This window comes from Lemur catta, chromosome 3 (genome assembly GCF_020740605.2).
Source record: "Lemur catta isolate mLemCat1 chromosome 3, mLemCat1.pri, whole genome shotgun sequence".
Taxonomy (NCBI): domain Eukaryota; kingdom Metazoa; phylum Chordata; class Mammalia; order Primates; family Lemuridae; genus Lemur; species Lemur catta.
Genome location: NC_059130.1, coordinates 28,993,652 through 29,009,927, shown reverse-complemented (window position 1 = coordinate 29,009,927; position 16,276 = coordinate 28,993,652). Strand labels below are relative to the sequence as shown.

The 16,276-nt window shown below is 36.7% G+C and overlaps 1 protein-coding gene across 7 annotated transcripts in view; it reads left to right on the top strand.

The window, feature by feature from the left end:
* ASH1L (ASH1 like histone lysine methyltransferase) overlaps window positions 1-16,276 on the top strand; it is a 182,927-nt gene that overhangs the window by 74,454 nt on the left and 92,197 nt on the right. For 6 of the 7 annotated variants that reach the window (XM_045545305.1, XM_045545311.1, XM_045545309.1 and 3 more), the window contains one exon: window positions 7,642-7,743. The exons of the other annotated variant lie outside the window; for it this stretch is intronic. In XM_045545305.1, coding sequence (XP_045401261.1) covers window positions 7,642-7,743 — 102 coding nt within the window. The remainder of the gene's footprint in view (window positions 1-7,641; window positions 7,744-16,276) is intronic. 7 annotated transcript variants of the gene reach the window in all.

The following is a 16,276-nucleotide window of genomic DNA, read 5'->3' as shown; positions in this document are numbered from 1 at the left end:
CTAGCTCACAGCAACCTCAAACTCCTGGGCTTAAGCGATCCTACTGCCTCAGCCTCCCGGGTAGCTGGGACTACAGGCATGCGCCACCATGCCCGGCTAATTTTTTTCTATATATATTTTTAGTTGTCCAGATAATTTTTATTTCTATTTTTAGTAGAAACGGGGTCTCGCTCAGGCTGGTCTTGAACTCCTGACCTCGAGCAATCCACCCACCTCGGCCTCCCAGAGGGCTAGGATTACAGGCGTGAGCCACCACGCCAGGCCTGAACATTTTTAAAGTAAACAAATTAAATCGCATAAAGCATTAAAAAGAGTAACAGCTCTAATCATTTTATAAATTATGTACTTGTGGTTAGCTTATTTTTCCAATTTATAGACTGTTTTATACTAAGTGTTATAAACTAACATAAAATCGACTTGATACAAATAAAATTATGGTGAAATTATATACTTAAGTGAGACCAGGTTTCCTGGTTTTACCCAATCCTGCCACATGATTGTATTTAATTAGTTTATGTATGTTAGGTAGACATGAAATAGATCTAGTGAGAAAGAGTTTCTGACCTGGAATGTCAGATATTCCATCTCTGTTTTTCAGCATATTTGACTCTTGGCTGGCTGCATATTACAGAACTTGTGACCTGATTTCAAAAATGGGCAGAGCAGTAGCATGGAGTATTTTGCATTTATAGCTTACAAGTGATAGAATAAGCAGACAATGGGACATTATTGTAGATGATTTAATGTACTTGAGTATTACTCTTTGATGCACTCAATGTTGTTGAATATTTTGTCCCCCAGGGATAAATGGGAACTAAATCTTTTTGTTTGAAAAAAGTACATTCACTGTAAAAGCATATTGGTTGAAGCAAAGAATACTGAGTTTTGTTTTTAACTGAAGAGTATAAGCATTGATCAGAATATACTAATTTTGGACAATTACGCTAGTGTTTTTAAGATTACTCTAGTTTTATAAGATACACCCATACATACAGTTAGATGGAAGGAGTAGATTCTAATGTTCGATAGCAGAGTAAGGTGACCGTAGTTAACAACACTGTGTTGTATATTTCAAGATGGTGGAAGAGAGGACTTGAAATGTTCCTAGCACATGAAAATGATAAATACTTGAGGTTATAGATACCAAATACCCTGACTTGATCATTATAAATTCTATGCATGTAACAAAATGTGACATATACCCCATAAATATGTACAAACATGTATCAGTTAAAGAAAATAAAAATGATTGAAAAAAGTTATACCCATAAGAAAAGTGTGAGCATGTTGAAGATGAAAGCAGAAAATTGATTGTGGTGTGGTTAGTGCAGTTCTGGGAATTTCCAGAGGAATTCCATTTCAGTGAATGATCTGATTTGGGCATTATGAGAAATATCCTAATTACAGGAAGAAAAACACAAGAGTTTTTTTGCTTAAAAATCACCAGCACAAGCTCTGAATCATTCTCTCTTACAGTGTATTTAATTGGTGAGTCAGATAAAATGTATTGCTTTCTGTAAATGTATTTCCCACAATTGGAAACAGCTGTTTTTATTGTGGAACCAGCTTTTATCTCAGCATTCAGCTCATTCACATGAAGTTTCCAGGGCTGCTATGAGCTGTGAACCATAGCAAAGGATTCAGAACTTGAATCTGGGAACAAAAAACTTGATCAGAAATTTCCAAATAGTTCAGTATTTTGTGTTCATATTCTTTTACCATAGCGGCCATTTTTATTACAACCGGTTTTGATTCAACCATTGTTTAACAAACATTCCCAAATAGCCATGACTCATAAATAATAAAAGAGGCATTTCTTTTTTAAAACTAAACTTTTGTAACTTGATTTAATTTTGGTGGGAACAGATGATTTAAATGGTAGAAAATACTTTAAAATATTATTTTAAAATAAATTGATAACATCTTTGAACTGACTACTGCATAGCAACCTTTTGAATCTAGCACATTTAATCTGTTTTTTCATAATTTACACAAAGATATTTCTAGCATAAACATCAGACATTGTGCTCATTTAAACCATTTCCCAATTACTTGGTTTGTGGTATTGAACTGACAATAGGGTATTACCAAAATTCATACTATATTAAGTTACAAAAGTTTTAATAGCTTATTTAGACTAAAATATATATTTTATAACCAACTGTTGATTTCATTCACTGTGTTCTTTTGCTAATTTATATTTGGCACCAGGGAAATTCCTTTTTTTTTTTTTTTTAGCCTACAATACTCTGGGCTTCAATAAAGTAGTTAAGATAAATCTTTGTTCTCATGTTTTCTTCAGAATGCCTCTTGCACTGCAGATACTATCATCAGTGGGAATTTTCTCTATTCTGATATCTTTGCCCATTCGACTCTATCTTCATACCCAGGCATCTGAAAAAGTAGTATTCCTATTTTATCTTAGATTTGTTTCAGTTCAGATTCTTACCTCTTTATAATCCAGTTATCTTTTTCCTTTTTCAACTTTCTGCCATTCTTTCCACAATTTCATCTTATAGTTTTCCTATAAAAGTACCGCCTTTCTTTCCTTTTTTGTCTAAATTGACAAAAATGTTTCTCCAGAATCTGTTTTTATCTTTAGAAGTTCATCAAATAATGGCCAAATAAAGTCCAGAGAGTCTATAATCAAAACCATTTCCAAGGTTCCTTCACATTTCTACATTTTTTAAATTCTTAACTCCCTCTGTATTATTCCAATTTATGATACTCTCTTTTTCATTCTTTCTCCTTACTAGTAATCTGCTTTCTTTACATGAAGGCCTTTATTTCCAACCAAAGAAAATGACCTTCCCCCAATAATCAACTTAATTTATGGTGAAGTCCAATTTTATTTAGGTACATTTTCTTTTGCAACTTATCTACTTCCTTCATTTATGTGTATAGAATTTCTAAACTTATTTCTGAAGCTGTTATCATCGGAGTGGTGAGACACCCAGTAGTGTTTCACCCGATAGTTTCATGAACTGAGGAATTCCCATTTATATTCTTTATTTACTAATTTTTTAAGAGAAGATTATCAAATTCATTTAACGTGTATACATGGGAACTCCCAGAAAATGAGGATTTTCCTTTATTTACTTCTGAAGTACTTAATTATTCCACTTTATAGGCTGTGGAAATGAGGAAAGATGGGAATTCTCTAAGATCTAAGATTATATGTGTTCTCTGTGTGTATTCTTTGAGGAAATATCAGATTTTTGTGAACTAGAATACATACAAACTTCTTGTCCTTTGAGGAGTAGAGAGTCTTCACACATCCCTCCAGGCAGATCTAAAATGACCGCTATTGAGACTTGAGCAAATATTTGTCACATTATGAGAACAGCAACAGAAAGAACAATGTAGGGAAAGCAGAAAACTGTTTTTTCCCCTGGTAAAAGAAAAACTGAACAGAAAACCAAATACCTTCTGGCTCTGACTCATCTCTTGGGCCCACTCTGGGGAAGCTATAGTGAAGGGTCAGTGAATTAGAAGATTCACTTTGGAGGAAACTTACCTTATCTTACAAGTACCTACCAGCCCTAGAGTACCTCCTACCTTAGTAGTACTTCTTAACTGGATTCATTGGATTCATTTTATGTTTAAGGTCAGTACTTGATATTATACATTAGTTCCAGCTCCCTAATTGGGCATAAGTCCTTGCTCTTATTTGATTTTCATTTATTTATTTATTTATTTTTGAGACAGAGTCTCGCTCTATCACCTGAGCTAGAGTGCAGTGGTACCATCATAGCTCACTGCAACCTCAAACTCCTGGGCTCAGGTGATTCTGCTGACTCAACCTCCGGAGTAGCTGGAGGTACAGGTGCATGCCACCATGCCTGGCTAATTTTTCCTATCTTTTGTAGAGATAGGGATCTCACTGTTGCTTAGGCTAGTCTCAAACTCCTGGCCTCAAGCAATCCTCCCCTCTCGGGCCTCCCAAAGTGCTAGGATTACAGGCATGAGCCATCGTGCCTGGCCTTCTTTTATTTTTATTTTAATATTGAATGTTAGCCTAAGCGTGTTCAATATTAAGCGTGTGACATAACTATATATGGTCTAAAACTTCTATGATAAACCTAAGGAGCCCATTTATATATAATAGTCACTAATGTTTATAAAACACTTTGAATTTGACGAAATGATTTTTGCATTACGTTATCTCATTTTGGGACTCACAACAACACTGTGAATTAGAGGGCTTCATTAAACCAGAGTTCAGGCACATTTACTTCCGTAGATCTCTGTAGTTTAATTTGTAGCAGAGCCAGGAATCAAACCCAGGATGCCTTACTCCATAGTTCATGTACTTAAAACCCCACCACACTCAACTCTGCATTGCATTCTGTTTTAGGTTAGGTAACATAAATATATATTGGTCTCCGTTGAAACGGACATGCTAGTTCTCTCTGGACATTGTCTTGTTCTTCCCTACCCACCCAACTGATAAAATGGCAATTATAAGACAGTTTATTTCTGGCAGTAATGGAGATAATGTTTGCAGATTTCATATGATTTTTGCTGTTTGGGCTAGTTTTAACATACTTTTAAACATCTTTAACAAGTTGCTACTTCTTGCACGTAAGTTATAGCATCATTTTTCAGTCTTAAACTTGGTTGCTTTACATCATTAGGTAATGCTTTTTCAGGTATCCTCATCCTCTTACTCCTTCCGTAAGCACTGTTTTTAAGTGAAATAAGGTTCTAGAGCTGATGATTACCAAGCCATGGAGATCTGTATCTCAGGGATACAACTTGTATTCTCTTTAAATATGGAATATTGTTAAGAACAGCTCTGCTCTGAATGAATAGGGATTTCAGACAGACTTTTAAAAATGAAAAAATGAGAACCTTCCTGAATGAAGTTTTATTTAAATCTCCTGTTAAATCCTAAAAATAGGCTGCTGGCTTCCATTACTTTCAGGAAATGAAAAGTGGCTCAGAAGCCAAGTGAGCTAAGCCATCTCTCTCTCAATTGTTTCAGTTTCTCAGGAATTGCTGTACAATGCTGCCAATAACGATCTCCGGGGATCTGACCCCCATTCCACCTCCCACTGCCTCTGCAGCTCCAGATGCCACCAAAAGAAGGAGCTTTGAAGAAAGTGCCTGTACCCTCTTTTACCCTGAGGTGGGTGAGGCCAGGCAGGGTGATTCTCAGGATATCCTGATGATCAAAGGTATAGTTGAAGCCTTCATCAAGACTTTCTTGAAGATGACCAAGAAATTTGGGAAACATTACCAAATAGCCTAGGAACTGAAGACGGCACTCAAGAATGGATGGCACAAATAGCCACCTGAAATCTAATACATAATGATAATACACAACCCTAAAAAACTCCTTAAGGGCAGAGACTATTATACTACTGTTTTTATATCTCTTCCCCCACCTCTACGATGTCTAGCACAGTACTGAGCACATAAACTGTACTCAATAAGTGAATAAATGTTAGTTTATGACTGAGAAAGAAGACTTTATGAAAAGTGCTCTCAAACCCCTTCTTTCCCTGATACTTTATGATTGTTTTGCCCATTCATCAGGAACAGTGATAAACAGAGTTGAATGATATCTCAAGCTTCTTGGCCACTGTTGTCTTCTGTCTTGGCTATGTGTCTGGCTGGCTAGGAAATACATATCTGTCCAGTATATGAAGGTTTCAGTATTAATACTTAAAGTTAAGTCTTTACTGATGCCTGGGCTTTTACTTCTTAGATGTTTTATTGAAATATTTAGTTCTTTAGTGGAAATCTTATCTGAACTACACTCCAGAGGGATTTATTGTACTGTTGGTTTTAAAGATCCCTTTTGTGTCTGTTTTTAAGATTTAATAATAAACAGTCTTGCTTCTTGAATAGATTTTACGTCAGTCATCACTGTGTTTTCAGAAGTAGAATGTACTATCGCATCAGATTCCCAAAAAGTATAACTTGTTGCTTTCACATGGCAACACATAGTCTTTTGTCTCACCTGAGCAATGCTGCCAGTAGCCTACTAAAAGACTATTTACAGTGATGTGATTTAAGATACCACTTAATTAAAACAAAGCTCATAGTCTACTGTTTCTCTTGGAGAAAGGGAAATATGAGAAACTTAGCTCCATTAAGTTCTTGTGTCCCTAAGTTGTCCTTCAGTGAATTAGTCACTTCTTCATTTGGGCATTCATTTAGAGGCAGATCTTTAAAATCTCATCTTCAGGTATTTGATTTCTTGTGCCTTTTGTGCCTCTACTTGTATGTAAGGCTTTTTATTTGTAATTTTCAAGTTAAAAGTGAACCTTTCAGAGTGCTGCTAGTTTTTTTTAACAAACATAAGGTGGACATTCATTATGTATTCTCAACAGCTGGCTTTTTAGATTATAAGAAATCCAGTATTGGAACCAAGCATATTTTATTCCGGAAAATAATCTTACCTGAACAATACACTTTTCTCTTGAGCAAGAGATGTGTTAAATTATGCTGAATTGATTTAGAGTTTTGCTAAAAGTATGAGACTTTTTGAAGGGAAATTGAGTTTCTTTATCTTCATAAGCTGTTATATATATAGGCAAGGAACCTTAAGTATACAATGTTAAAAGATTTATTCTATTCCATGGATAAATCAATCACCAGTTCTAGAATTTGCTATAGAGGAAAAACATAGAATGTGAAAATGACTTCTGTGAATTGGATAGGATATGTGGGTTTAAGGTTCGACCTTTTACTTTTCATCTCTGATTCTATTAAATGAAATGCTGGCTGGGCGCGGTGGCTCACGCCTGTAATCCTAGCACTCTGGGAGGCTGAGGCGGGTGGATCGTTTGAACTCAGGAGTTCGAGACCAGCCTGAGCAAGAGCGAGACCCCGTTTCTACTGAAAATAGAAAGAAATGATCTGGACAACTAAAAATATATATATAGAAAAATTAGCTGGGCATGGTGGTGCATGCCTGTAGTCCCAGCTACTCGGGAGGCTGAGGCAGGAGGATCGCTTGAGCCCAGGAGTTTGAGGTTGCTGTGAGCTAGGCTGACGCCACGGCACTCTAGCCCGAGAAACAGAGTGAGACTCTGTCTCAACAACAACAACAAAAAAGAAATGCTCAGGTTAGACCTGCTTTTCTCACACCAACTGTTCCTAACGAATTGCATTGTAAGTTTTATTTGTCTTTTTTTGTGTGTGTAGAGATAAGGACTTGCTATGTTGAGCAGGCTGGTCTCAAACTTCTGGCCTCAAGAGATCCTCATGCCTTAGCCTCCCATAGTGCTGGTATTACAGGCATGAACCACCGCCCCCTTTAATCAGTAATAAGGACTAGATTTGATTAGAATATTACTAGTAATTTTTATTAATATTTTTAATAATGTTTCACAGTCATAATACATAAAAACTGAATCCTGTATTCTGTTCATTCGTCTATTAAAATTAGTTTTCCCTCTGCTCATGTAACAGGAGAAGTTATGAATATGAGGCCTGTGAAATTCTGACAGCAACGTGTAGTGTGGTTCATCCTCTGCTTATTTTCCTCCTATTGTCAGCTTACAAGTCATGTTATTACAGGGAATGGCAGTGGCAGCAACTAAATTATACAGTTTTAACACAGAAGGGTTTGATATTATTTTCAGACTTGAATTTTCCTATGCTTTCTATCTTTTCCTATCTCTCCAGGTTCCCAGCCAACCTCAGATAAACCTTCCCAGCGACCATCAGAGAGCACAAACTGTAGCCCTACCCGGAAGAGGTCTTCATCTGAGAGTACTTCTTCAACAGGCTAGTGCTGTTTGTTTTACCAGACTGTCAAGATAGTTTCTCATATGTTACTTGAGAATAAAGATTTACAATATAATATTGTAGAAAAACAAAAGTTCTTGACATGTGAGAATCTGTAATAATGTACATTGAAAGAATATAGTGGCCTTCCCCTTTAAAAAGTTGAATTGAGGTGTTAGAGAATGTGTTGTGAAATAGGGGTACATGGATTGGAGCTATTTAATAAAGATTTAGATATGTATAAAATTGTTGACTAAAGTAATAATTTCCAAAGTAGTATTCACAAATCTCTAGGCATATGCAAAACAAGAGATTATCAGAAGAATCCCTATTAATATTTATTTTTAAACTTTCTAATTTCTAAGGTTTGTATATTTTGAAATGTTGATACATATAACATATTAATACAGTATAACATATTTGTATAATTTGTACAAACATTTAGGGTGTGCTTCCAATTTCCTTCTTACTGATAGTATATGTGTTTATTAAAAAAATATTTATATTCATCTGCGTTTACTGAGGATTGAAAAGTAAAAAATAATTTTTAATTTATTAATTTTATTAGAAGAGATGGGGAGTAGTAGATTCATTTTAGCCACAGAAGGCAATATATAAGGGTTATATATAAATAGAGAGCTCACAAAAATAAATAAAAGAGCCAGAGTGATTAGACAGAAGACAGTTTTCTAATATGAGGCTGGAAAAGTAGATAGGGACCAGTATTGTAGACCCTTAAGCACAGTGAGAAATTGTAGAAAGTTTTTAAACAAGGAAGTGACATATCATCTCTTAGCTTTCCATCTCTGTGTCTTTGATTAGATCATTTGTGACTTATGGTCAGAACCTTTAATTTTTTGATCAGTACAAGGCCTCACTGTCAAAATATATCAATATGTTATTTGTGGCATTTACTTGGTGATGATTTTCAATCATTGATTTGCTGATTATCCTCAGAAGCTCTTTATTAGTCCAATTGTGCCAAAGGTATAGTAGAATTCAAACAGCAGTGGTAGTTGTGTCTCTGTTGGTGCTTTTTTGTTTTTGGTTTTCTTTTTGTTTGACAGAGTCTTGCTCTGTTGCCCAGGCTAGAGTGCTTTGGGTTCAGCCTAGCTCAGAGCAACCTCAAACTCCTGATCTCAAGCAATCCTCCCGCCTTAGCCCCCCATAGTGCTAGGATTACAGGCATGTGCCACTGTGCCCAACCAGTGCTTTATTTTTATATTACCTTGGGGAGACTTTTATGTTCTTTAACAATGAATGACTAATTTTGGTGATGTCTACCTAGACTAGGGTAAGGAAACTCAGTCTGTGGGCCATATGCAGTCCAATATCTGTTTTTGTGTAGCCCTCAAGCTAAGGATGGTTTCTACATTTTTAAAAGCTTGGGGAAAAAAAAAAATAATATGGGACAGCCATTATATGTATTCTCAAAAGCCTAAAATATTTACTCAGGCTTTTTACAGAAAAGGTTCACCAACCCTTGAATGAATAATGAGATTTTGATAAGAGACATATCTATGAACAAATCACCTAAATATTTTACTTCAGTAAACAAACAAACAAACAAAAAGATATGTAAATTCATAAAGTTTCTCTTACCATGAGACTGTTTAATTCATTAAGTCGAGTTGTTATTAAAGGTTACTGTGAGTACTAAGCGTTGGGGTTACAAACACAAATAAGGTTACTGCCCTCAAGAATTCAGACTGATGAGCAATGTGTTAAATTTTGTAACAAAGCAATGTACAAAATGCTGTGACACAGAAACTCCAGCACTAATCACTTGGGATGACTAAAGAAAGCATCACTGGAGAAGTGACACGTACGCTAATATATATTGAATTTGAGGAGACAAGTGGGACAACAAACATAAAGAGTAAGAGTATCTTTAATGGCCAGGTATAGTGGCTCATGCCTGTAATCCTAGCACTCTGGGAGGCCAAGGCGGGAGGATCGCTTGAGCTTAGTAGTTCAAGACCAGCCTGAGCAAGGGCGAGACCCCCATCTCTACAAAAAATAAAAGAAATTAGCTGGGCATTATGGCGCACACCTGTAGTCCTAGCTACTGAGGAGGCTGAGGCAAGAGGATCCCTTCAGCCCAGGAGTTTTTTTTGTTTTTTGTTTGTTTTTTTCTTTTTTTTGGCCCCAGGCTTGCTATATCAAAGGTTACTTGTACCTAGGGATCACTATGTTCGTAATTTAAGGAACGGCTGTGACAACCACGGCCAGGGCACAGCTCCACTGGGGCAGGTCGGCTGGGATGGGAGGCCAGGGTCAGCCCAGGAGTTTGAAGTTGCAGGGAGCTATCATGATGCCACTGCACTGTAGCCGAGGTGACAGAGTGAGACTCTTTCTCAAAAAAACAAAAGCAATTAGCCAGGTGTGATGGTGAGTTCCTATAATCCAAGCTACACAGGAGGTTGAGGCAGGAGGATCGATTGAACCTGAGTTTGAGATTGCAGTGAGCTATGATGATGCCACTTTCCTCTAGCTTAGGCAACACAGTGAGACTCTGTCTCAAAAACAAACAAAAAACCCCACAAACACATAGTTGGGTATCACTAGTTTCCAAAGAGTATTTTGTGATGGTGGGCAGAAATGTGGCTGTAAAAAATCATTTAAAAAAATGATCCCCAAATCTCAGTGACTTAAAACAAGAAAGGCTTAAAAATGCTGTGTGACCATCAAGAGCCTGCTCAAGTTGTCTTCCCTCTAGTACCCCACTGACAGAACAGCCTATATCTGGAATGTTGCTTATCTTGTGGCAGAGTGGAAAGGGCCATAATAAAGCACTAACTGGCTCTTAAAATTTCTGCCCAAAAATGACATATGTTACTTCTCACATTTCAGTGCCAAAGCAAGTCACCTGATTAAGTCTTATGTCAATACGGCCGGGAGGTATAATTCTTTTAAGGAAGGGGGAGCAATTATTTATGGATACCAATATAGTCTACCAGATGTGTATTTTAGAAAAAAGGCTACAACATTACAGTGTGGAGAATGGAACATGACAGAAGAAATGCATGAAGGTACAGTAGATAATGGATTCAGATTTGGATATATTAGATTTGAACTATCTTTGAGATACTGAGGTAGACATGTTGAATAGACAGTTTTAAGTAGTGGTTTATAGTTTGAGAGACATCTCTGGTAGAGACACAGATCCATCAGTGTATATATAAACTTTGGCAGTGAATGAGACGACCCAGGGATAAAGTGGAAAGTAAGATAACAAGAATGGAGACCTAAGAAACGTTAGCATTTGAGATGGAAGTGGAAGAAAAGATGTCAGTAAATGATACATAAATAAGAAAAATCAAACCATATGTGTCATAAAAGCCTAAAAAAGAACAGAATACAGAGTTAGATGCCACAAAGAGGTTGAGAAAGATTAGGACGGAAATTGTCAAATGATTGGGAAAATAAGAAAAAACAGTCTGGGGATGTGGAGTTAGAACAGTTTCTTGACTTGAAAAGGGGACAGGGGGCTGTTAAAATTCAGGTAGCATTGGAATAAATTAGAGCTCTTTATTTCTAGCAAGGTGGTAAATTAGATGTGACAAGAAACAAACATCTTGGTGCCCAAAATCTACAAATTGTAGGTAAAATACGGAAAACATTTCTTATAGCATGACTGAACTTTGAAGTCAGTAGATAGGAAACCAGAAACTTTCAGAAAGTTCAGATCAACAGAAATAAAGAACACTAGAGGTGTTTGACATATGCTTTATCCCTGGTATCTGAAAGCCTGGTAAATTGGAGCCTATCCAGGTGCAAGAGACAAAAGACAAAGTCTAGGACTGTAGTAGCACAGAAGATCACATTAGATTTTCATGCGTAAAGCTGGAATCCCCAGACCAGTGTAAGAGCAAGTAGAAGTAAACTTATTGTGGAAAAGGATAGTTCCTTGTTTCAGTTAGGGCTTTGGAAGGAGCAGGACAAAGAGTTCCTACCACAAGCCTGTGGTAACCCTCTGCCTCTCCTGGAGATTCACATTGCCTGTGAGATCCAGAAAATTAAATTAAAATTTGTAGTAGGTTGGTGGTGGTCCCAGATGCATTGAAGAGCCAAATGCAAATTCTCTAGAGAATTTCCATTAAATAGAAACCTGAGCTTTTAAAATCAATATATCCATGGTCTTGGTTCAGCTAGCATTCTCATTTTATTCCAGCAACACAGGGAATGACAACTTTTATTTTGCAATTTAAAGGCTAATAATTAAATCAGAACCATGTCCTTATCTTCTAGGTATATATAAAGGAATAAAATATCTTTAGAAACCATCTGTGTAGTAAGCTGGGGTATATAAACACCTATAGAAACATAAAGTAATTCACATCTTGGATAATATGCTTCATGGCCCATCTTTGAACTAATTTCCCTGTTGTGAGATAAATTCTAGAGAATAATATACTAACAGAGTGTATGATTTTACTGACAGCTGTAGTCATTATTATGCATCCCAAGAGCCCGTAGTAACAAAAGTATTACTGATTAGTAAAATCTTAAGTCTTTTATGGAGGTGTTAAATATAAATCTTATTAGGTCTCTAGGACTTAAGAGGATGAAATGAGTATCTTGAGATGCACTTTGTTAAAGTTTGTCTCTTAGAAGTCTTTTTCTTATTTTTGTGGCTTTTAATATTTCTATTTTTTCTTTTCTCGGGGATTTGACATAACCCTGTAGATTTTTATAGTTAGGACACAAATCCACAGTAACACATTCCAGAAAACTTAAAGCCCTGCAGTAGTGTTTCATAGAATCATTTCAGCTTTTTATAGCTGGTTTGCAAATATCACACTGGTTAATGAGGTAGTCCTTTTATGTTATTGAGCAGCTACTATAGTAAGCCTAAAGAGTTGTAAGAAGCAGTCCCTAATACCAAGGAACTTATTATCAGTTTAACTTGAGAACAACACTAAAATAAGTTAGTCGTTATACAATAATATCCTGCAAATAGCTAAATGCTGAAGTGAGGGAAAGTTAATCAGAAGTTTTCCATAAACTTCAGATTGAGGCTTAAAAGACATCATACGTATACCATGACTAAAGATGTAAGTGGGAGAAGAGGCAGGAAAATCATGCACTTTTGAGTTGGATCTGGTTGATTCAGCTTTAGCAATATTGTGTAACCTTACACAAGTTATGTGAACTATTCAAGCCACAGCTTTCTCATCTATAAATGAAGGCTACTTCTATTCATCTTGCAGACTAATGAGGGTTAAAGTAACTTTATAGAAAACATTTGTCACTGAATTAGTCTTTGAGTAGATGATAACTTCTATTGTTAATGCTGCTACTATATTGGCCCTCCTGCCATTATTGTTACGAGGGTATGGAAATGAGAATTAGTTCATAGAGAAGGGAGCCCGAAGGTATAGTGGTAAAGAATATAAAGAAGATTATGAGGTATTTAGGCCCATTTAATGAGACTTAAATCTTAAGTCTAGCCAGATGTGGTAGCTTATGCCTGTAATCCTAGCACTTTGGGAGTTTGAGGACCAGCCTGGGCAGTGTAGTGAGACCCTGTCTTTACAAAAAATTTTAAAAATTAGCCAGATGTGGTGGCATGTGCCTGTAGTCATAGCTACTCGGGAAGGTGAGCCAGCAGGATCACTTGAACCTAGGAGTTGGAGATTGCCATGAGCTGTGATTGCACCACTGCACTCCAGTCTGAGTGACAGTGCGACACCCTGTTTCTAAAAAAAATAATAATTTTAAAAAATCTGTGTCTTTGCTGAGTACTAGGCCCTGCTTTGATAGAGTGAAACTCCAAAAAGCTGGACTGACAACAACCAGGGAGTTGTATAATGAAAAATTCCCAGAGTTCACACATGGCATGAGACCTGTGAACTCTGACTACCAACTCCAGAATCCTTAGGGGCAATTATTAAGACCCTGTAAAGATTATACTTTAGCAAGGCTAAATTATCCCTGGAACGTCAACTATACTAGTCACACCCTAGTAAAAATTTAAAACAGGATTCAAGGGATCAAACTGTTCCATAAGTAAATTAGCTAATTTTTAAAACAAACTTCAACATTAAAAAAAAAATTCATTGGGGCATAATACAGATGACATAAAATTTACTGTCTTAACCATTTCTAAGTGTACAGTTAGTTCACTACTGTTAAGTACATTTTACATTGTTGTGCAGCCAGTCTCCATAACTCTTTTCATCTTGCAGAACTGAAAGTCTATATATATTCATTAAACAAGAATTTCCTATTTCCTTCTCGCCCCAGTCCCTGGCAACCACCCTTCTACATTCTGTCTCTATAAATTTGACAGTACCTCATATAGGTGGAGCCTTGCAGTATTTTTCTTTTTGTAACTGGCTTATTTCACTTAGCGTAATGTCCGCATGGTTCATCCGTTTGTAGCATGTGTCAGAATTGCCTTCCTTCTTAAGGTTGAATAATAATCCATTGTATGTATATACCACATTTTGTTTATTCATCCATAGATTGATACTTGGGTTGCTTCCACCTTTTGACTATTTGTGCATAATGCTGCTATGAGCATTGGTGAACAAATATCTCTTAGACCCTGCCTTCAAAACTTCTGGATATATACTCAGAAATAGACTTCCCAGATCATATGGTAATTCTATTTTTAATTTTTTGAGTAACTGTTGTACTGTTTTCCACACTGCTGTGCCATTTTACGTTCCCAACCACAGTGTACAAGTGTTCCAACTTTTCCAACTTTCCAGCATTTTTTAGAGGAAGACAACAAAATCCAAACAATTAATGTAACATTACAGTATCCAGCATCCAATCAAAAATTAATAGATCTGTAAAGAAGCAAAATACTATGATTTAGCAGAAGAAAAAATTCAGTGGAAACTGCCACTGAAATAACATGGTAGAATTTGCAGACAAGTGTATTAAAAGAGCTATTTTTGAGAATTTAAAGGGAAACATGAACATAGTGAGGATGTAAATGGGAGATATAAAATAATCAGGCAGGCACAGTGGTGCATACTTGTAGTCCCAGCTACTCAGGAGCCTGAGGCAGGAGGATCACTTGAGCTCAGGAGTTCAAGGCTGTAGTGCACATGATTGCATCTAGCCACAGCACTCCAGCCTGGGCCACATAGCAAGACTCCCATCTCTAAAATTTTAAAAAGTCAAATGTGACTTCCATAGATGAAAAATACAATATCTGAAATAAAAATTTCTCTAACTGGGATAACAGCAGATTATATGCTACAGAAGAAAAGATAACTGAATTTGAAAAAATATGAATAAAATCTATCCAACGTGAAAAAAAGTTTGACCAAAAAAAATGAATGGAACTTAAGTGGCCTGTGGTACAACGTCAAGAGGACTGATATACATGGATTAGAGTCCCATAAGGAGGGAGTTAGGAATAAACAAGCTTGAAGAAATAATGTTCACAACAAGCTTGAAGAAATAATGTTCAATAATTTTTCTACACTTTGATTAAAAGCTATAACCTGCCGATCTGTGAAGCTCCATAAATCCCATGTAGGATAAACATATATACTGAAAGGCACACACTCAAATCAAGGGGCATCATTACCAAATTTCTCAAAACTAGTGGTAAAGAGAAGAATTTAAAATTAATCAGCAGAAACCAAATTAAAAATGCATAACATATACAGGGGAACATAGTAACAACTTTCAGCAGATATATAAGCCAGAACACAGCGAATTGTATCTTTAAAGTGCCACATGATAGCCAGTTGTGGTGGCTCAAGTGTGTAATTCTAGCACTTTGGGAGGTTAAGGTAGGAGGATTGCTTGAGGCCAGGAGATTGAGACCAGCCTGAGCAACCGTGAAACCTGTTCTCTACAGAAAATAGAAATATTAGCCAGACGTAGTGGCACACTCCCGTAGTCCCAGCTACTTAGGAGGCTGAGGCAGGACAATTGCTTCAGCCTAGAAGTTTGAGTCTACAGTGAATTATGATGATGCCACTGCACTCTAGCCTGGGCAAAAGAGTGAGACCCTGTCTGAAAACAAAAAAAAAGACAAAACAAGACAAATTTTAAAACTTCCCCTGCTTATAACTGATGAGACTTACTGTAAAGTTATAATAATCAAGACAGTATGGTATTGATGAAAGAGTAGGAAAATTGGCCGGCGCAGTGGCTCACACCTGTAATCCTGGCACTCTGGGAGGCTGAGGTGGGAGGATTGCTTGAGGTCAGGAGTTCGAGACCAGCCTGAGCAAGAGCAAGACCCCGTCTCTACTAAAAATATAAGGAAATTATATGGACAGCTAGAAATATGTATACATAGAAAAATTAGCCGGGCATGGTGGCACATGCCTGTAGTCCAAGTTACTTGGGAGGCTGAGGCAGGAGGTTGCTGTGAGCTAGGCTGACGCCACCACACTTAGCCTGGGCAGCAAAGTGAGACTCTGTCTAAAAACCATAAAACTTTGAGATGAACACATGGGAGAAAATCTTCAAGACCTTGGGATAGTCAGAGATTTCTTAAATAGTATAAAAAGCAAGAACCATAAAAGAGAAAAAAAGATAAATTGGACTTCATCAA